The sequence below is a fragment of the Falco biarmicus genome, chromosome 12 (assembly GCF_023638135.1).
Source record: "Falco biarmicus isolate bFalBia1 chromosome 12, bFalBia1.pri, whole genome shotgun sequence".
In the NCBI taxonomy this organism is placed as follows: Eukaryota; Metazoa; Chordata; class Aves; order Falconiformes; family Falconidae; genus Falco; species Falco biarmicus.
This window is the reverse complement of record NC_079299.1, coordinates 6,398,344-6,420,332: the sequence shown is the minus strand read 5'-3', so window position 1 is coordinate 6,420,332 and position 21,989 is coordinate 6,398,344. Positions and strand designations below refer to the sequence as shown.

General features: G+C 41.0%; 2 protein-coding genes and 1 long non-coding RNA gene across 8 annotated transcripts in view; 2 read left to right on the top strand and 1 right to left on the bottom strand.

The window, feature by feature from the left end:
• EPHX1 (epoxide hydrolase 1) overlaps positions 1–5,653 on the top strand; it is a 34,508-nt gene extending 28,855 nt beyond the window's left edge. For 2 of the 3 annotated variants that reach the window (XR_008825005.1, XM_056357660.1), the window contains one exon: positions 1,292–5,653. The gene's annotated coding sequence lies outside the window, so the exon portion shown is untranslated. The remainder of the gene's footprint in view (positions 1–1,291) is intronic. The other variant, XR_008825006.1, reaches the window with a different exon arrangement.
• The window catches only part of TMEM63A (transmembrane protein 63A), a 31,267-nt gene continuing 14,643 nt past the window's right edge, over positions 5,366–21,989 (bottom strand). For 3 of the 4 annotated variants that reach the window (XM_056357656.1, XM_056357655.1, XM_056357658.1), the window contains 11 exons: positions 19,596–19,733; positions 17,587–17,740; positions 16,735–16,841; positions 14,972–15,058; positions 14,309–14,371; positions 13,175–13,337; positions 11,969–12,074; positions 10,491–10,658; positions 7,525–7,640; positions 7,096–7,158; positions 5,366–6,487 (listed from right to left, as the gene is read on the bottom strand). In XM_056357656.1, coding sequence (XP_056213631.1) covers positions 6,317–6,487; positions 7,096–7,158; positions 7,525–7,640; positions 10,491–10,658; positions 11,969–12,074; positions 13,175–13,337; positions 14,309–14,371; positions 14,972–15,058; positions 16,735–16,841; positions 17,587–17,740; positions 19,596–19,733 — 1,336 coding nt within the window. In that variant the 3' untranslated portion in view covers positions 5,366–6,316. The remainder of the gene's footprint in view (positions 6,488–7,095; positions 7,159–7,524; positions 7,641–10,490; positions 10,659–11,968; positions 12,075–13,174; positions 13,338–14,308; positions 14,372–14,971; positions 15,059–16,734; positions 16,842–17,586; positions 17,741–19,595; positions 19,734–21,989) is intronic. The other variant, XM_056357657.1, reaches the window with a different exon arrangement.
• On the top strand, positions 7,097–9,725 carry LOC130157743 (uncharacterized). Its single transcript, XR_008825007.1, has 3 exons — positions 7,097–7,206; positions 7,326–7,488; positions 8,994–9,725. It is a non-coding gene; the product is annotated as an uncharacterized LOC130157743 (long non-coding RNA).

Genomic DNA, 21,989 nt, shown 5'->3' with positions numbered 1-21,989 from the left:
AGCGGTTCTTAAGCTCTTCTGCAACCAACCCTGCATTGCTGGGGTGGTTTATTTATGTAAATACGCTTTTATCTTGAGTTCTAGGAATTCTTGCCCAGCTTCCAGGAAACTAAGGTCTACCCCTGCATTTTTGTCTCAATGGAAATTTTTTTTTTTTTTTGCATCATCCCCAGTCTTTTGTAGCTGATAGCTATCAGAAGGCATTCTTAAAAGTTTCAGAGAAACAGACACAAAGAGGGATTAAGTACTAATCTCACACAAAGCAGAGGAAGAGCACTACAGAACACAGAGACAATTTTCCTAACTTCACCACTATGTATTTTCCCTTTTGAAGCCAAATAACAGAACTAATGGCTTAAATGATTCCTCTTAGAGGTGCACAACCGATTTGTTCCTCAATGTTTGCCCCTTTCTTCCTAGCAGATTCTGTTTCCTGGTCTCAGAAGGGAATAAATCCTTTCTATTTTAGGAACAATTCTGAAGTTACAGATGTCAAATATAAAAAAGTAAGAAAACGCTACTCCATTCTCTAAAGCTAGAACCCTGTCATAAAAAAAAATTAAATGCCTGCAACCAAATTACAGTACTTATTAGCAATTCTTTAAATTGCTTCCTTTTTAATTTTCCTCTGTGGAGATTGCTGCTGGTTTTATTTCTCTATGTCTGTAGACGGAGCGGGGGAAAAAATACTGATAATTCGCCTTAGGAAAAAAAATATGTAGAATTCAAAAATAAGTTTTGACATGGAACATCCTCACTTGAAAGAAGCAACTTTGTCCTTCACGTTTCAGGAGAGCTGGCTGTAATAAAGCCAATTGATCTGAAAAGCCAAGCATAAACCACCACTGAACGCACAAAAGATTTTCTTACAGGAGGAAGGGGAGCTGTACACAAAAATACATCTTACATTCCCTCTGCTCTCAGTCTTCCTCCTGTGCTGGAACTTTTTTTTTTTTTAATAAACATCTGAGATGTGCAACAGATAGATACCTTTCAAAAACAGTCGCCCACTACAGTCACAAACTTTCACCCTTTTGTGCCACTACATAAAAACTGGAGGTTCACAACACAAGCAGTAGTGAGACAGCAACAAAATCTGGCTCCTGTTTTATTCAGGAGTACCTTATGACATACCATACATTAGATTTCTAGAACTCTATTTTAAACATCACTCTTTAAAGAGTGTCTTCATTAACTATTAACCAGCACTTTAAATTACATTGAACCACATTAACCACTGATTCTAGAAACAGATATGAAAACTTCCCTCTCTTCTTCTTGATATTTACAGTCCCACCCATTCCCACCTGAATATCACGTGCAGATCTACTAGAGAGCGTGCCAGGATATCAGATCTTGCAACTGCTGTCCTTGTGACTTCTCGGAAAAAGCTATCTTACTGCAACATCTACATCTACCCATCAGTTTACAGCCTGAAGTGCTTTAAGGCCCCAAAATGACACTATCGTATCTGTGTTATATCCCGTGTGTCACGTATCTATCACATCTCAGGGAAACGGTAAGATGGGCTGAAGACCACCAGCTTTGTATCAGTAGACATTTCCAAACCAGACTGTAGTGGAAAGAGATCTCCATCCAGAACTGAAGCTGGACACATATCTGGCTTGTTAAGCTAGTGAAATTCTTATTTAACACACAGAGTATTACTTTCCACTAGCCATAAAAGTTGGTCTTAAGGTGGGACTTTTAAAATCCATTCAAGAGAGAAGATCCAATACACATTACACCTGAACTCACCTAGGAAGGCAGGAAACAAGCTGCTACAGAAGGGAACAAACCCTCCCCCAGGAAAGCAACGTTTGCCTTCAACCAGGAGTCCAGCCACCCCGTAACGGAGACCGCAGGCTCCCTGCTGGAAGAGACTGGTAGCAGAGGCACACCAAGTAGGGAGCAGCAGCTTTGTATACTACCCCAGTTAATTCATGGGGCCACATCAGCCGTTTCATCGTAAGAATTAAAAGCTAATTATGGTACATGCAACAGAAAAGACAGCTGTTCTTGATACACGTTCTCTCCAAGCAACAAATGCTTACAGACTGCTGATAAAGAACAAGTGAAGATAACACTGGAGCTCTGCGTCCGAGCACACAAAAATTGGGAAGTTGCACTTGCTGCAGCTGGAGATGCTACAGCCTAACCAATAGGATGTCGGATACCAAGCAAGAGCCAGAAGTTAACCCAAGAACTGAAAAATTAAAAGGGAAGCATGTTCTGTTTTAATGACCCAGTCTTCTGTGTCTCTACATTTAGTCATTTCCTTTCTGCTTTGATCTGCCAGACAGCTGTCCTCAGAAAGAACGAACAACTTCTGTACCTCTGAAATCTCTGAAACAGGCACTTGCAGCTGTTACAGACAGGTGACAAGCAGAACCATTCAAGAAGTCTTGTCCAGATTAGACAGAGAAGGAATTTGCAAGATGACTTTAAAAAGACACACGTCCTCTTTGCAAGTTATGACCCTGACCATCATTTGGAATTAAAAGTATGTATTTCCTTGCATTGTTGCAGTTTGGAGACAACAAAGCGTGTCTTTTCGTTGTACTCAAGGGACTTGGGTTTGTGTTAGTGACAGAAAAAGACCCCTCAGCCCCAAGTCTTCCTGGGCCTCTTACCTCACTTTCGCCAAGAGCCAGGAGAACAACGCTGTGGTCTGCTGCTTCTAGGACAAGCCCACCTTCTTCAAATGCATAAAAGTGAAAGGCTTCCAAACACTAATAAATGTGTATCTCTGTATCACACACGAGAAATGCTAACAGCTGGAAGCTGTGTGGGTAAGCACAGTGGGGAACTGGATTTCTGTAAGACAGAAAGAACGTGGTCCAGTGCTACACTGAAGCATTTACAAACTTGGCCAGCGGTGAGATCTGCTTTGGCTCAGGACTCACACGGGAAAAGCCCAAAGGAAAACAAAGCGTGAATGTGTGTGCCTGATACAAATGAGAAATCAGTTGGGTGTTGAGGATGTGTTGTAATAGGGCAGGAGGTAAAACGGATTGGGCACAGAATAAGCTCTAACTGGCACAGAGCTAGGTCTATCTAAACAAGCCAGGTTTGGGGAGGTTGGGTGAGGTTTTTTGGTTGGGCTTTTTTTTTCTTGTTGTCTCAGCATACCATATAGCATTTTCTTCACCGTAGGAGAAAATGTATAGTGAAGTCTTTGCAGAAGTGTATGAAATTGTACAATATCGAATGGGCTCTGTTCTTTGACTTTTCCGAGGTTGTCCCCTCGGATGAGTCAGAGAATCCCGTCACAGACCGCGCTGCAGGGCTTACTCATGCCTGAGTGTCAGACTTGTCCAGGATTCACGTTCCACCAAAGCACTGCTGGTGGCGGCTGCTAGAATGCAAGCAAGGACCTAGCAAAGAGCGAGGTGGGGAGGAGGAGTTGTTCCAACTGAGCAATGCAAGGCAAGCAGCAGGCGCTGGATCTCAACAAATATGGCTTCTGGGAGCTACAATCAGTAACTCCAGCTGGGCCATTTGCTTAGGCTTCCTGCCAGAAGATTTATAAAAAGAACAGTAAAGAATGTGCAATGACTTTAAATATGAATTTCAAATACAGTGTAGCCAATATCCACATTTGTTGAGGCTTCCATCCCCCAGCTTTTCTCTAAGGCTCAGCGAGGAATGCAAGGAGTTTCTCCCGCTGATCTAATTTTATCCTCTCAGAGATATCCACCAGCATGAAGGAATGAATTAGAGCCAGTGCCATTTCCTAATTACTTCCAGCTCTCAGAGACAGACCCAAAAGATACTAGGGCAGCAAGCACAACATAGCAAAGCTGATAAACCAGCTTTTAATTGGTGTGTGGCTATATATGGAGGTCTTGCGACATTTTCCTAATGGGTGATTCCAGCCTCTACTCAAACTAGTGCATGTCCTAATATCAGACATTTCTACGAGTTTAACTGCAACAAAGGACAGCAGCAAACGAGAACAGCTGCCACATAAGTGAAATATGCAGGTGGTTTCCCCATTAGACATACGAAGTGGTTCCTCAAATGCCAGCAATGGCTATGTAGCAAGGTGCAACATTCCATTACCTGCCAGGTTTTCCATATTCTGTATCTGAAGCACGTTGGCATGCCTGGAGGGGCGTTTATTGAAGAGCTGGCCCTATCTGTAACGAACCTGTGCCAGCCACAAGGAGCTTCATTACCAAGGTTCAGCAGCCTTCCCAGCACAAAAAGGAAATCCAATCACCAAGAGGTTTTGTCTTTGAGATATCAACATACAGAACCTCACAGTGAATATCCAAAGTCACTCACTCAAAAATGTTACACCACAGAGCATAAAAATTCTGCAGTGCCAACCACTATAAGCAGCTCAGGTGTGGTGGTAGCTGAATCATTTGATTCCTCAATTAGTATACGTAAGTGTCCACTATTTCTGCAGAAAACTGTACAAGGTGGGGTACAGCAGCGAGAAATGAGTTAGAACGATCACAGACTTCTGATCCAATTAATACAACAGGCTCCACCTCCTCCCCTTGTCCTCACATCCACGTGAGACCCTCAGGAGAGAGTATAAAATGTGGAGTCTGCTGGGCGTTGTTTTCTCTTGGTTTGAATAGCAATCTTAAATGGCAGTTTGTATTCAGTGTACGCACCTAGTAATATTTTTTTTTTTAGAGTACAACTCTAGTAATACCATGATTACTAAAAAAATTACAATGTACATACCACCTCTAGTAATACCACAACTGCTAAAATCAAAATACTTCCCCCCCCCCGCCCCAACCCTCTGACTAAACCGTAACACTGATGCGATAGTATAAAAGAAGCCTGGCACAAATCCATGCCCCCCCACTAGACAAGGCTCCTCACTTGCCTCCTAAGAGCCAGGAGTTAGGTGCACTTCCAGCCAGCAGGACAGGCTCCTCCTCGGGGTTATCAGAGCGCTGCAGGCTCCTTCACGCAGCAGGGCAGGTCTCCCACTCAACGTTCTTCCAGAGTGCTGGTCTTAGGAAGCTGGACGCAGGCCTGCAAGACACTGAACATCTGCACACACTTTTTTATGGCGCAAATTCTACTCCAGTCCCAAGATGTTGCTGCTTCACAGACATGCTAGAAACAGCCAAAAATCAGGAATTAACAATTTAACTACTAACAGGCAAACAGAGGGCTTGGGAGGGCCAAAACCTTCCCTACCCAAAGTTCACCAAGATTCATCCCCTAGGGAAATATACAAGTATTCAAATCTCTTGTGGGATGTACTGTCATTCCAAGCCTCATGGCAGTGCTCTTATGAACAGCTCATGACACTGACCATGCTGTGAGGCAGCTAGCAAAGGAACTGTTTCAATATAAAGAAAAAAATAAAATCAATCAAGACAGCCCAAAATTTCTCCAAACTCAGTGTTTTATTGCTTCATGATCATTAGTTACACTTTGACATGATGTACCTTTGAATAAATTGGCACCTACTACATAATTTAAAAACTTACTATCTTACAGCTCATATCATCTGTAGAGAAAACCCAGAGATCTGGCGTTTTGACCCAAGATTAAAAGAAAGATAAAATGTTTGTATCCTTTATTGTTGGCAGGTGAACTTTCATTGTGGAAGGCCCTTAAAAATAGTGAACAGAAACTAGCAACCTATAAACGCCCTCCAAAAAATACATAAAAACAGTATTAAATTAATCATTCCCTTCTTTACCCCAGCCTTTTTGCTTTGGTACTTTTAGTACCCAAGTGCACAGTAACTCCTTCACCTCTTTTAAAGAAAAAAGTAACATGACCAAGTCTCTGCTCTTGTCACCCAAAGTAGTCAGTATAGAGTCCCACACACCAGTCTCGGCGCCCACGCAAACAGCATTTTCATCTAAAGTGACATTGCTTCAGGATTTAACACACCAAGTGATTGATAAATACTAAAGGGTTTGCTGGTTTGGGGGTTTTTTGTTTGGGTTTTTTTTTAAATATTTATTTTGAATAAATAAATGACAGCTGTAATAGCTCCATGTGCTTTGGTTACCAGTTACCTATATGCAGCATAAGTTATCTTCATAAGGCAAGTGATGAGATAGCATAAGTAAAGTCCCTGAGGATCAGCATCTCTGTGTTCAACATGTTTGCTTCACAACGTGTGTAGACAGCCCGGAAAACAACCGGTCCCAAGGCATCTGCTTTTTAATCTCCGAGCACAGCTGCAGACCACACAATGAATTATTTCTGTACCTCTCCTGTAGGCAGGAACATGGAAATAAAACAGAATACTCAGGTGGTGGTGAGGGGAATTCGTTCTCCTAATCCCGAACCAAGCGCTCCACCTTGTGTTAGTCCTTGGCGTTCAAAGCGAGCCTCCCGCTGCCTGCTCGATAACGGCAGGTCCCGCAGAATAGTTTACGATTCCTTCTGCCGGGGAGCAAGCGGTGTCCATGGTGCCGTATGACTGCTGCTCCTTGTGGGCAAGCACCGTCCTTTCTGTAGAAGGAGAACGCAAAACTCGGGGGACGTACATCTGAAATCACAAGCGTTAAGGATTTTACTGGTCTGTCAAAGTATAACGTTGGGATAATTCACCCAGGATAATTTTTCCCCTTGCCACTCTTCTTTTCATCCATTTCCCGTTCTTCACCTTAACACCTAAGGCCTTTTACACCCTCACAGAGGCCTTCTGGTGCAACATTCACTCGCCTGTACTTGCAGACTGTGGCACAAAGGCCTCTATTTGTCTCTTACTCCTACGTCCCTTCCAGTGACGCGGCAGGTAGGACCTGCTACACACATCACAACTTTCAAAGTCACAAAGCAGTGGCAACTGACTGCATTTGGCAGCTGTCCAGATGTGAGGATGTGCCTGGTGTAAACCCCAGAACACAGTTGTACAGAGCTGCTAGAAGTAGCGCGTCTCAACTACTCCCAAAACATCAGCTGGAGGTACTTCTGGAACACCACCTGGGACGGTCAGGGAGCCCAGCTGCAGAACTCTGGTCCCACGCGCATACGGGAAGCCCCACAGGTTCATCCAAACTAATATGTCCTACACAAGCTCTTTGGTAAGCAGGGTGAGAAACCAAGTTTTTTCTAGGAAATGTAAGAGAATATTAGTAACTCTTAACTTCTTACAGAAGATGTTGGGATGGCTGGTACATCAGCGTCATTTCCTCTTTCACCTTGCGTGTCTTCTACCTGTAAGCAGTAACAGGTGGGGAAAGGAGAAGAGACGATATCAAATTGGTAAGTCAAAACAATACACGGAGACTGTAAGCACCCAAAAACCTGCAGAGACAGATCTCTGTGCAGTGCCGGTACTCTCTCCTCCAATCCTCTTCCATACTTCCTCCTCTCAAATTCAGCTCCTGCTAACACTGACAGACTTCCCACTGTGCCAGGCAGTCCACCTCTGCCACCAGCCCTCTCCAGCTGTCTCACCCAGAACGAACCTCTGTGAGCAGACGTTGCTAGCGAGAAGGCACCAACAACCCGCCAGGAATAGCTGGTGCTACATCAAGCACACAGGTAGGTGCTGAAAGGTGTTGGGTATCCATCGCTTACCTTGTAATTCAGTGGACTCAGGTACTTGAAACAGCCAAAACAAGTGTAAGCCAAGCAAATAATAATTGTGATGTTGACAACTAGGAAGGTAAACATGGTTGTAGGTGCTTTAAAGCCTAGAAAAATATCCAGAGAATACAATATAAAAATACATAGCAGGAAAAAAACCCCAAATTTTTATTTATCTTTCCCATTTTCAGAAGCCTGTGGGTTGTTGGGTTTTTTTGTCCTTAGAGGACTGGGCATGCTACAAACTGGAGAACTTCATGATGCACAAAGCTCCTTGACTGGTAGAACTGCTGAAGAAGCTGTTTTCCTAGCTTCCTGAAAGGCCAAGAAGGGCGGCTGCAGATACACAAGACTCAGAGGGATGCTTCACCTCCTCCCTCCATCACCTGTTTTGGACCCACTTCTAAAATACTTCCATTAACTATCTGTGAAATTTAACACAGAGAGTGCATCTATTAATTATGATGATGGCACCAAACTAGATGGCTTGCAAACAACCCAAAGGGTAAAAAAAAAATAAAATTAAATAGTCAAAATTATCTTGACAGATTAGGTGACCCCACCCTTTTTCAAGAGAAAAACAAAACCCAAGAAATAAACAGTAAGATGAAATCGTATTTAGAAAACTGTAAATAACTACAATTTGGAAGGAAAAACAAATTGTAGGTATGAGAGATAACAAGCCTGTTGCACTACAGAATACAAGTGACGAGTACAAGCTGCAAAGCAGTCAATAGTGTGATGCTATCACAAAACACGGGAAGAGAAAGAAAAAAGGCAAGTCTCTGGTACCTACACCAAATAATTTGGTGCTACTGAGCCTTCAACTTGAGCAGCCTTGTCTGTGTAGGACATCACAATAAAACGTGGACAGAATTGGGGGGAATTCAAGGGAAAGGAACAAGAGAAGAAACCTAGTAAAGATGAACTAAGCTGAAAGGTAACGCGGGGGGAAAGCGAGAACTATAGGAAAGGATACAGTAGCAGCCTCTAGTATGGAAAAAGTTATAATGATTACAGTGACTTATTCTCCAGGTCTACTGGGAAATATTCTGGAAAAAATAATCTCACATCAAAGATGCTGTAAATAAGATTGGGGGGGAGGGGGCGCGCAGAGCAAAAAAACCACAAAACCTAGCCGTTTCCAAGCTTCTTCAGTCAAAAGAGGCAACACTGATCCTCAAATATTTTTGTGGTAACCCCAGCACATGCAGTGGCACAGAACAGAGAAGTTTTACTTTTTGGCAGCAAGCCCTGCACAGATCCATCATTAATGAGGGAAAAAGCCCCTGAGAACAGGGGTAGCAGTCCTTCCAGCCTTACATTAATATAACGAATGAGAAAAGAGCAAATTATCACTGTACTCTGCAACCAGACTGAAATATCCATACCAGGCAAACTATACAAACCAATGACTAAGCAATTGAGTTATACACGCCATAAACTGATTTATTTTGCAGATAAGGAAGCAGAGCACGCTGCCGCCTTCTTCCTTCTCTTTGGAACAAGAAGCAGCAATGAAATCAATGGCAATGAAATCAAAACCTCAAGTTCCTAGCTCTCGGGCTCCTACCACTTGGCTAGACTGCCCTGTGCACCGACAAATCACTGAACACCAGCCGGCGAGGACCCCAGAGGATCATCTACACTGACAGAGCCAACCACGGCAATCCAGCCGGTATTTCCATTACTGAGGTCTGTGACAAATGATGGTTTTGCCACAGATGCAGAACCAGAAAACATTACTATAAAGATTTAGTTTTTACTGCACCAGATTTTCCTTCAGAATGTTTTTTAAAGAGGCGTATCAATTGCTGTGTGTTTGGAGTCGATTCTTCTAAAGTGTGCTCTAGAAATTCTGCTGTTATTTTAGAGGACATAGATTTGTTGGTTGTAAAGACAGCTCTCCAAACACAAGAAAAAACCCAAGCTCTCGAACACACAAGTAATGCAGGGACATCTGCTCAAATCCAACGACAGCCTGAAGCAACAGTTCCAAGTGCCTCTTACCTCCACGGGAAACTACCGCTAAAGTTAGATGACAGTCTGCCAACATCTTTTTTACTACTGGTATGCTAGAAAAACACAATGCAATTTGTCATCAGCGCTGCAAAAGCAGAGAAGAGGGCAAAATACAGTTAGATACCAAGGGCTTCCTTCCCAAGAAGGGAAGCTCGACTACTTCCAGCATCGCCAGTATCCCTGTTCCGTGCCAAATGCTTCCTCCTCCACAGATAAAAAGCCATAAGCTATCGCCTACCTCTTCTGATGTCAAAGCTGTCAGTACACCACAGCCAATACTATCAATGCTAAGGATTTGCAAAATACAGAACATCGCTATTCTTAAAATAGATTACACACAAACCCCGAGTTTTTAAATCACAATATGGGGAGGAGAGTCACCACCTCACCGCAGCCTTCCATGTAAAGTCTGACAGATGATGCAGAACACAGGTCTTACTAGCATTAGCCAACATTAAGGTTTTTTTCTAAATGACAGCTGTACAACAGAGGCAGGAGCCAACTCATCCAGGCAAATTAAACTTATGCACAGACTACACAAATGCAGGTACTGAAGCCAGAAACCATCTTACTAGGAAGAGCTAATTCTGAATAGATTTTTGTTTTATTTAATGATCTTTACTGTCTTGTCACTCCACAGTCCAAGTGGTCAATTCAAACTCTACAGATTTAGGGAACACACAATCTGTAAAATTAAAAATATGAAGCTCCATGCTGGCAGTTTTAAGTTAACGTATCAGCTGTCTCCATCAGAGTATCTTATGCAAACTTGAGTACGCTGCAAATGGTGTATAATTCACTGCCACAGGTAACTACGATGACTGCCCATCTATGGAAGCAAAACTAAAAGCCCACAGAGCCTATGAAATTCATCATTTAAGTAAGTTGGCAAGAGAGCTTGGAGCAGCTTCTAGGTGGAAAAAGGCAATACTTACCTAGCCGCAGAAATGAGAAAAAATAGAGCCAGAAAAGGCAGAGAATTGGAGCTGCGAGGGCCTGATTCACAGCTGCAAAGTGCATCTTCTTCTCCAGCTTGGCAGGGAGATACGCATAGTAAAGGTTGTAACGGTCAACCATGTGCTTCAGGAGTATGTATATTAAACCTGGAAGGAAAAAATGGGAGAGCCAAGGACAGTTTGTTGAAAACTCGATAAAAAGCAGCAATTCTGCAAGATCTACACTAACCAAGTGACTGAAAATCTAGACACCAATGGTGGATACAGCCCAAATATGAAAAATATGAACAGGGTACAGCTCCGTGACAGCAGCCTGCTCCTAAGGTTGTTGCATCCCCAGCCCAAGACCCCTGGGGTCTTCCCATCCCTCCCCCTCTCCACACACTTCTTTGCAGCACCACCCGTGCTCCCTGAGAGAACCCCGAGCTCCCTCCTAGCACTGGCACATGAGGCCAAGCCAACAGGGAAGACCTGGTAACCGCTCTACCACCGTACTGGCAAGGAAGAAAGGTCTAGCAGGGCTTAACGCCTCCCTCTCAGCCTTCAACAGATTCATGACAATTTCAAGTCAGCTATTTCTTATCCCAAAAAAAAGCCAGTTACTGCTGTGAAGGCTATGAATTGCAACAGCTCTGGTATGCAGCAGCACATTCGGATATTTACAACTACACACAAAATACAAATAAATATAAAGTACATTGTAAAAAAAAATAAATTGGACACATTCTCCTAATAATAAGGTTGTTGATTAAAACCAGTTCAGAACAGTATCTAATTCAGCTAATTATATATGTTCTATCTAGCTCTCTAAAGTTTTGGACTGGAAAAGGAAAACACCGACTATATAGAATAATTTAGTACTACTTATGCCTGATAAACAGGTTTCCAGAGTGGAAATATCTGTAGCTGCTGAAATGATTCTTTATGTATAATTCTTACGACAGTCCAGAATCTCTGTGAACGAAAGATGCAATAAAATAAGACTTAGTTCCTGTCAGTTACTAAAGACAGACAACCGTCATGAGTTCTAGACAGATTGCTAAGTTTCTTGCACACCCATACGGCATTTAATGGCCAGTACAGGAAGATGAGAGTAATCAAAGCTAGATACTTAGTCAACTTAAGGCAGAAATGTTAAGTTTTGTTCACAGGACAGAGATAAACCAACTGAGTAAGAGAAACATCCGAGAAAAAGGAGGTCTGTGACTCAGCGATCTGGAGACCCTCCCAGGGTCCGGTAAGACTGCAGCTCCTTCAAACCCAAACCATTTTATGATTCTATGATAATTTACCATGTTCTGCCCTGTTTTTCCACAAGAAGGAAAGGACACTTGGATCCAAGTCCTAAGGTTTATCAGCATTTGAACTGGAATAAGAATGCAGAACTGGGCCTTGCAAATCCTCCCACGTGACCCCATCTCGCTCACACCGTGCCCACAGCTCATCAGAAAACTTACCGAACGGGACAATGATGGGACACGTAATGCTATAGGCCATGATGACAGTGAACACACACAACATCCAGGCATACATTGCTCCAAATTCATATTCAAATGCTTGTTGCTAGGAACAAAAACAAAACACCCAAAACACTCGTGTCATCTATCAACACGTCAGGAGTTATAAATAGATTCACTAAAGCAACAATTCACCTTCTTTATTCTCTCCCTATGAAAGATAAATTTTATTTCCCCAAGAGGCACAAGTGACATAACTAGAGATGAAGTATTATGCGTTTTAAGCATCTGTACTTACAGAAAATATACTGCTTCTTTCACAGCCTTAAAGTAATTTCTCAGGGAACCTGTTTTCATCTACAAGAAGCAACAATTTAAAACCACAAGGCAGAAAATAACTGTGCCAAACTCAAGAACCTTCACCTCACTGCAGATTCCACTCAATCTCTACTGTTCCTTGTGTCAGCTTTTTCAGTAGGGAAAGCTCAAGATAACAAAGCTTTGTTGGGGTCAGTATTTCTACTTTCTCCTCTTGGGATGAGGAAAGCAGTATAAATCATTTCAACCAGAGCAAGGGGTAATACGCAACAGTTAACAGAAGTGAATGTTTAAAAGCATCTTTTAAAATGGAACGCACCCACCCATTAAGAAAAAAAAAAAAAAGAAATAAAAAAAAAAGAACAGGACAGCTGTACACAGGCTTAAGTTCCCACTGTAACACCTGACATTTCCAGCAAGATGACATCTGGAAGTGAAAGTCCGCCACAAAATGGAATACAGACAATAAGGATGTATTTTGCTAGGTGTCTGTTCATATTAAAGTAAGTTGTATACACCCGAGGGCCGACAGAAGAAATTAACTACAGACAGATTTCAATTTTAAAAAGCCTGAAGTTATAGTCTATAAGATAAAAATCAGAATTATCCCATAAAATCCGAATCATAAAACTCTGACTTGGAGCTATGAACAGAATACTACCTGAAGCTCAGAGCTTGGGTTTTGACTTCTGTTTCTGACTTTAATAAATACCTCCCCATTACCTGTGCTGCAAATGAAGGGAATGCGAACCTGTCACAGATGAGTGAAACAAAGGCCAAAAAGGATGAGAGGAGATGATAATTTATGGTACAAAGGATGGGGGCTCCCGATGTTTCTGATAACGATCAGTCATTTAATTGCCTCTTGCTAAGGAGGGGTTCTAATACCTGTTTAATATTTTTCCTTTCTGCTGTGGACTTGGCCATTATCATCCGTATGGTGTAAAGAATGAGGCCAGGCAGGCGCAGCAGCTCCATCCCGTTGCCAACAAAAGCAGAGGCAATCACATAGTTCACAAAGAAGGCTCCCTGGTCAGGCAAAAAGACACACCTGCAAGGACAGACAGCAGACACTGACTACAAAGCAGACAAGCAAACACAGCACACATACAAAGGATCCCTACTGCCTTTGGAAATCTCTTACCATAAGGATAATCACTGGACACCACGAGACTTCTGAAAATCTCGTTGGAGAAAAAAAAAAAAAAAAAGAAAAAAAAAGAAAAGAAAGAGTACTACATAGCTATAAGCGCAGTAAGTGGAGTACACTGTAAGAGCCTGGCTGAGTGAGTTGCAGTTCTGATGAGGAATCAACTGCTCAGGAAAAGACACAGCAGTCTGATGGGTGGCTGATAGCAGACAAGAGCATCATTTGATGTCTGCAACAGCAACCCAAGACGAGATAAGACTGTAATAGAATAATTGTCTCTCCTAGCTCAGTAACTCCTAATTGTCTCCCTGTTACGGATTTTGAAACAGCATTTGGAAACCTAACTATGTCCTAATAATTGTGTTCTGTTCTTTCCCTCCAGCCAGTCACAAGAATTTATAATAATCAGTATCTGCAAATCTGCAATGCTCGTGTAAAAAACTTTCACGTTCCTTAAAATTAAGAGTCAATGGATTCTCAGAAAGCGAACAGCTGCAGCTATTTGGTCTCACTGTAATCCTTGGGAAAATCACCCGCCCATGACACACAACAATCCTCAGTATGTTTTCTGGTCCCCTCTCACCTGCATCTCGCCCTGTCCTTTATCTTCTACAAAATTTGTAAGGTTTTGGGAAAATAATTGTCTCTTTATTGAATGCATAGATTAGCTAGCAGGAAAACAGTTTGGATTTCTTCACAGCAAAGTAACTTGCATTCTCCTTCCCTTATTCAGAAGCTCAACATCAACGCACAGCAAATCAACTGGGCATCAACTCAACATCAACCCCTAGCAAATTTTAACAAGCACTAATCAACAGCAAGAAAAAAAATAATCCCAAGTATTCCTGTAGCAAAGAGTTGCTAATACTTACTCCAGCCTAACTGCAGAATCAGACGATTCTCTGTCAAACAGCCAACGGAAAAAAAAATCCAGGCTGAAAGAAAGATGGTTTATGTCATTCAGTCTCCAAGAGCTCAGTACTGTGTAAAATTGCTTCTCTTTTCAAGCAGTTCAGATCAGGACAGCAGATAGAGAAAATTTAATCAGATAATCTGAACACTACTTTAGCTTTATCACAGTTCTTAATAGTCAGAAATTGGAAAAAAAGATACAGAATCAACCAAAACAGAAACATCCACTTATAAAGTTTTAAAGATTCATTTTTAGCAGTTATTATCTAGACAGGCCAAATACATGTTACCTGGTTAGCCAGGGAAACTGTAAGACAGTCAGGAAACTGGGTTCTCAGCTATTGACTGTGAGTATGGGCAACTTTTAATTAGTCATTGATCTTACAAGGTCTTAAATTTCTCTGCTAAACGAAAAGTCAGCCTTTGGAAACTTGAAGGGCTATGAGGTCCTCAGATGAAAGAAGAACACTGAAATCCAACACGGAATGACAACATAACCATACACAGCTGGTGGGAGTGGAGGTACGCCAACTATACCTCAACTAGCAACTAGAAAACAGAAGTAATTTGCCTCATATAATGGAAATACTCAAACAAAACACTGTTAAACTATTATTCTTTACCTGGTCAAACCGAGGGAGGGCAGAATCAATACCATGAAGATCAAAAATATGTAGACTTTATGCATCATTATTCTATTCTCTGCAGATCTACCAACAGAAAAAGTCACCAAGTAAGAAACTCACGCAAAAGACTTCCACACATGAAAGATCTTGCCCAGAGAATGTCAGCACCTGCCAGACTTTCAGCTTCCCCTACAGTATCACATTGCTACAAGATACTCGTAACACAAGCATCTTTGAGGTATTCACTAATTTGGACCAAGCAGGCTCTCGGTGTCTTCTTGGGCAAAGAAAACATTTATGAACATTAATCCAGACTCTGGATTAGTATCACTACAGGTCTGCACCATAAGCAAGGGGATGTGTGACAATCACAGCTGGTGATTGTATCCAATGATACTCACATCTCACAACAGCTTGTAAACAAACAGCTCTTCAAGTGTTATGCCAAGAGGGACTAGGCAGTTCGTAAAAGGGCACCACCGCCAAGAAACCAGACACTTAAACAAGGTACTTGACTGTCTTTACCAAGTGTCATCTTTGGGAACAACATGACACTACTAATCCTATACCCCTACTGCAGTAGCAGGAACATCTATCCAGTGACACACTGTTGCCAGAAAAAGCGCAGCAATTGCTATAAACAATTCAGACTGTTAAAGGTGCTATCTGATAGGGCATTAAAACGACAGAGGTTTTGTTATAGGATCATGTAGCCCTTGGGCACTGTGGGGCATATCAATATAACTACACCAAGGCTTGAAATCAGATCTGCGATCGCTAGTGACTAGAACACTACTTCAGCTGATTGACAAAGGCTCAAAGTTCACATGCCTAGTGCAACCACTAAGAAAAAAAACCCCAGGTGATAAAAAGCACTTAACTGATGAATAAACAGCAGAATCTGGACACGATGTCTTACAAGGGAATAGTACAAAAAATTTTAAAAGTCAAAAAAATTTGGCCTTACAATACAAAACCAAAAAACGGCTGCAGACATGATGAAAAAATGAAGCTGTGATTCAGCATGCAGTATCATGCTTTTATCCCACTAGGTAAACTGGGGATGAAGTTACACCAAGTTATGCCATCATTGTCCTGGTTTCGGCTGGGATGGAGTTAATTTTCCTTCTTCAACGGTGCATTTTGGATTTAGCATGAGAACGATGTCGACAGCAACAACTAAAACATCAGTGTGTTAAGTAGTGCTTACTGCAAATCAAGGACTCTTCAAGTTTCCCATCCCTGCCAGTGAGCAGACGCACAAGCAGCCGGGAGGGAGCAGAGCCAGGACAGCTGACCCGAACTAGCCAGAGGGATATTCCACACCATAGAGCATCGCGCTCAGTGTATAAACTGGGGGGAGTTGGCCGGGGGCTGCTGACCACTGCTCAGGGACTGGCTGGGCATCGGTCAGCGGGTGGTGAGCGACTGTACTGTGCATCACTTGTTTGTTTCCCCCTTGTATTTTATTCCTTTATCTCCCTCCTCTCTTCATTACAATTATTATTCCTACTTTTTTTCCTTATTTTTTACATTATTTATATTATTAAACCATTCTTACCGCAACCCACAGGTTTTCTCTTTTTCCAGTTCTCCTCCCTATCTCACCAGGGGGTGGGCAGGGAATGAGTGAGCAGCAGCATGGTACTTGCCTGCTGGCTGGGGTTAAACCATGACACAGCCCCATGAAAAATAAGCACTTTCTCCATATATTTCAGTAATTCAGTTGTTAAGGCCAAATAAAGGAAAACCTTGCTTACTTTGTCCAGTGGGACTCCAGCAAAGTTGAGTAATAGACAATTGTTGGTAGCAAAGCTGAGAATGACCAGAGCAAGAGCGTTGGGAAAAACTGACTGACGATGGGATTCTAGTAGGGGGAAAAAAAGTAAGAATAAGTATTAAAAACATTTTAAATGCAGCTGTGGTAGAACAGAGGCTGCAATATTTTGCTCTTCTTAAGTTACAGCAGGTTCGACTGTAGAAATTTTATTCAGATACAGTCTTAAAATGAGTGAGTGCTCTGCACTGGTGTGCAAAACAAAAAACGAGTAGGATTGGGAATTACATTCTATGAGAGTGAAGTCTCACAAGCAGTTTTTATGTAGTTTACACTAGCTTGGGCAAGTACTTAATAGTTTGCAAGAGACTTTAGCTGCAGTCAAACTAGGACCAGATATATATGCTATCCTGTTTCAGATCAAATATGCAAAATAAAATCACGGCATTTTACTTCAGATTTTAAAATCTGAATTCCCCCTTCACACCATAAAAAAAATCAACATACAAGTTGGACTTAAAATTCCGCTTTTGGCAAAGGTTTTTGATTTAGAATTATGTAAATTGGGAACACATACTTTTACTACAAATAAGACATTTATAATAATACAACATTTCAAATGAAATTACTTCAGCCTACTATCAAGGAACAGAAGAGGACTAGAGTCCCAATTCTGGATGTATGCTTTTAAATCAGCAGTTACATAAAACGATCCTGAGAATTTCAACTGAATTTAGCTTACAGATATCGTTTCATTTTCTTACTACACACTTAATCAGTTTATTAACATTTTGCTCTGATACACAGCATGATCCAAACATATGGCGATACTCACGTTAAGGTAGTGAATAGGTTTAGTGACATTGAACTTGTCCATGGTTGAGATGATTATGGAAGGAGTAGTAAGAAAAAACAGCACAATAAAAAGAAGCAAATTAATGCAAGCCCATCTAAACCACCATTTCAGTCCACGCACTGAAAGATTTTTCCTGGGGGGAGAGGAAATAAAAAAAAGAAGCTTGTAAAAACAAGCAGTACATAAGCATTTGCTATTAAAAAAAATACATACTATCTGTCAAGTAACAGGTGGCCCTGGTTTTTCTAAACTGAGGTTTATAGCCTTAAAGTTACATACAAAGCACTAGACAAGATCCAGTTGCTATTAGAAATAAAGAATGATAACATAAACTGCACTTGCAGAAGAACATATTTAGTCTTCCATAACACAAACACAATGTCTAATGTAGTTAAGGTTTGGGATGAAACAATTCCACAGTTTAATACGGAAGTACTAAACGAAGTTAGAACAAGAATAGAGAGACAGAAGATGATACAGAGAATTTCTGCAAGGAGACTAACTATCAAGAGGCAGAACCTACCAAGAAACTGTGATTTGAAAAATAATTAAGAAAACCCCTGCATCCCTTTCTGCCATATTAAAACAGCAACCACAGGTCTTAAACAGGTGAAGTTTTTAAATGTTATCTAAAATGGTTCCCAAAAGGACTGGAATGATTAAAACACCAGCCAAAGCCAAGTCTTTAGACCAGACAAAACAGGGATACAGAGGGTCAGTAACATCTCCAATTATGACAACTCTTAAGCGAACCTAGGTAAGTAACTAGGCAAATCCCTGTGCCACCTCTTATTCAAGGGGGAGCCGAGAAAAGAAAAAACCAAACACCCCCCCCCCCCCAAAAAAAAAAAAAATTCAACAAAACCCCACCATCTTTCCCTCTCAGAGTTTAGAAAAGATTTATACATGCTTCAACCCACCAAACCTCAACAATCGTTCCTTGTGTCCATAGGACAGTGCTTGAAGAAAGGAAGAGGAAGTGCAGCACACATGCATGCACGAACCCTTTCATGAAAAAGGCAGATTAAACTGACCCTACCTGGAAAGCAGCTTGCAAGAGATTTTTAATTCATGTCTCAAAATAACACAGCTGCAAAAGACGCGGCTAAGAATCACGGTTGTTCATTTTATGGTTAAAGATTCTGTACTTTATTCCTAACTGCAGAACTAGCTGTAGACAAAACCTCTCAATTATTAGAAATAGAAAATTTTAACGTGACTATGCCATCTATTAAAATCATTCGGAGAAAAAGTGTACCTTAAAAAAGTTATATACAGGTGAAATACAGTAATTTGTGCACGCTTGTGTCTCGCCTGCACTTTTGCTTAGGGCAATGGTAACGTCACAACAAATTTACAGTTATATGAACAGGGGATTGTATCGGCCCAACCCTAAAGTTATTTGCAAAGCAATTGGAAAATGTTTAGGGATTTTTAGCCTATAAGCATGACAGAAGGCATCACAGCAACACTTTTAACTCAAAAAGCATTTATCTATTTTTTGACACTCTCCTGTAAGCGATAAGTAAAGTCTAGAAAATTTATTGGGTCAATAAAGAGATGTCAGAAGACAGACAATACTTCACAGAGTAGATCAGGTTATACTCGCCATGTAGCAACTCAAAAACATTAATACATACTTGAAGAACTCTCAGTGTTGACACCAAGTTGCTTTCCTCAGATCTTAACAGTAGGCATGCATTAACCTCAAAAAATGAAAACACTGAGGCACAAAGTCTTTTTCTTTTTTTTTTTTCTTAGTTAGTTAACAGGAGCTGCAGGTACCAGAACTTTGGGGTGGCAAAACTCTAGTCAGCCTCTGAGAGGCCATTCCCAAGGTCAATGGAGAACAAAAGTAATGGAAATAAAGATGCAGATCAGCCACATCCAAATGCTACATAAAATCTTAGTTTAGGGTTAAAGAAAAACACACTCAGCTCCCTTCTAAACCTACGCTATCATAAATGGATGCAAGACAGGAATCTTACCAACAAATATTCTCAGGATAGGGAGCATATGTAACCTCCCAGTTTGATATGCACAGCTCCCTGCTGTAGGATGACGGCTGGGGTTCCCCTTTACACTTAATACTCTGACATTTGCAAGCATTGAAGTCCTTAAGGATACTGTAAGGAAATAAAAAAAGGAGGAGGATTTTGCAAATTTTTACACTTGAAAGGGTGCATATGTAATGAGAAAGACCAGGAATAGTGATAAAGCTTTTTTTGCTTTTAATAACCAGAGATCAAGATAGTACTTAAGACAAAAATGTAACATTACATTATGCATGTAGTGGCCACCATATAAACAGTTAGTACCACAGGTCTTTGAGATCTGACAAAGTTGGAAACAAAAAGCAGTCTTGGTTTGAACTGTTCAGTGCGTCTACCAACATGAACAGCAATTACTCATATTAATATATAAAAATAAAATAAATCAAAACCTGAGAGCATTGGAACAATTTAAAGACAGCCTGTTCCCCAAACACCTCTACGTAATTACAGCTGTTTTCAAATCAGACTAAAGGATTAGTCTGCACACTCGTTTCATTACACAAGTATCAAAACTAGACAGTTTTGCCTTGAGTATGAATTCTCAAAGTTTTTCACTATGCTGGTATTCTCACAATTCAAAATATTACCCTTTTTCACCCACTCCTAAAACAATCACAATACTTAATTTTATCTTCTAATATGAGCTGATTGACAATCACCACATTTAAACGTGTCCAGAATAAATGCTTTCACAAACTTCTCAAAACACAGCAATAGAAGTGCTAGGCGTATATTCAGAGACAGTACAACTGTGTGCACCATTGTGTAAAAGAAGTTCCACTCCAGATAAGCTCTGTTACGCTAGCACGGAAACGGTACGTATTATATTTGAATGGGTAGACTCTAAAATTCCTGAACACGCTTGTTTCTCTGTTGTGCTCTTAACATAAAGAAAACACAGAACCACACACACACAAACATCAAACAAACAAAAATAACCCCCAGATCTTTACCTTACCGGAATTCAAGTAGCGATGTCAAATTGCCAGCATCTTGCAGCAGTAAGTATTTAAGAAAGTTAATTACACTTTGACAGCTTATCTTTAAAAATACATAGAGAGCAAGCTTTAGGACTACCAGCCGTACCGCCCAGCACAATCATTAACAAGCATCTACAACCACCCAACTACATGAACCTTGGTCTGGCTTCCTGTTTCTCCCATGCTATTTCAGAACATTGTGGAGCAGAATGCCTTAGTAGGCTAAGGGCACCAAGTAACTTCCCAATTTGATGGTAGCTTCACGTGTAATCTAATCTAATTTTCCAGGGAATGGAATCCATCACATCAATTCCAAGCTAAACAAACTAAAGTCTTTTCAGTTCTTGATAATTCAACTCAGAACCGCCTGTAGTGCAACTCAGAACACATGCCCAAGAAGAGACTATCCCATCAAAATTGTATACAACAAATCAGCAGCTAGAGAATGAACTTCATTCTTATGAAAATGCTTATTTCTTCTTTCAGTTTCACATCTTAAAATGTTATTTCATGCTCTAGATTCTCTAAATATGGTGTGTAACTCACAAAATGATGGGGGCAGATTTCAACACATCATCACTACTCAGTTAAAGAGCAGATAGAATTCCTTGCAAGAATTTGAGATGTTGGAGAAAGTTTTTTTCTATATCCTGGGCTTCCTTGAAAAAAAAACCCTGAAAGACTGGCTCTCTAACATGACTTCAAGGCCAAAGGAATGCAGACAATTTAAATCAGAGGGGCTATGAAGAAAAGAAAGAAAAAACCCACATGATCTCTTATTTTTGTTGTACAAATAGTATTCTGCTTCCCTCTAACCACTTTGTGTTTGTTAAAGATGTTTACAAAGTACCAACAGAAAATGAGGGGCTATATGCATTTTCTCTCCAGATGACCAAGTGAAAAGCACTAAACAACTGATATTACGCCTACATATATATCTACAATAACAGTTAAAAGATACACATAACGTGCATCTATCACCTATGGCCAGGTCAGTCACTGCCTCTACTTTGTTGAGATGACTAACTAGCAGTGTAATTTGCACCCATCTGGACCATTTGCACAGTAGAAAATGGAGAAATCAGTAAGGCAAAAGCCAGTTAGTCCAGCCTACTATTAACATACACTGATGTACTGCATCCCACACAGAAGAGAAAGGCTCCTTATCCCAGTAAATGTCCACAGCCATTTCGTTCCCGTGACATTTTCTTCAACTGAAGTATAGAGGCTAAATGCACACTTCCAGGAAAACTTACCGGAAAGCAAAGCAGACCAAATCCACAGGACAGTGAAGAAGAAGAAGAAAGGAAGAAGAACCAACATAAGCAAACAAGCAACACAAACAGGA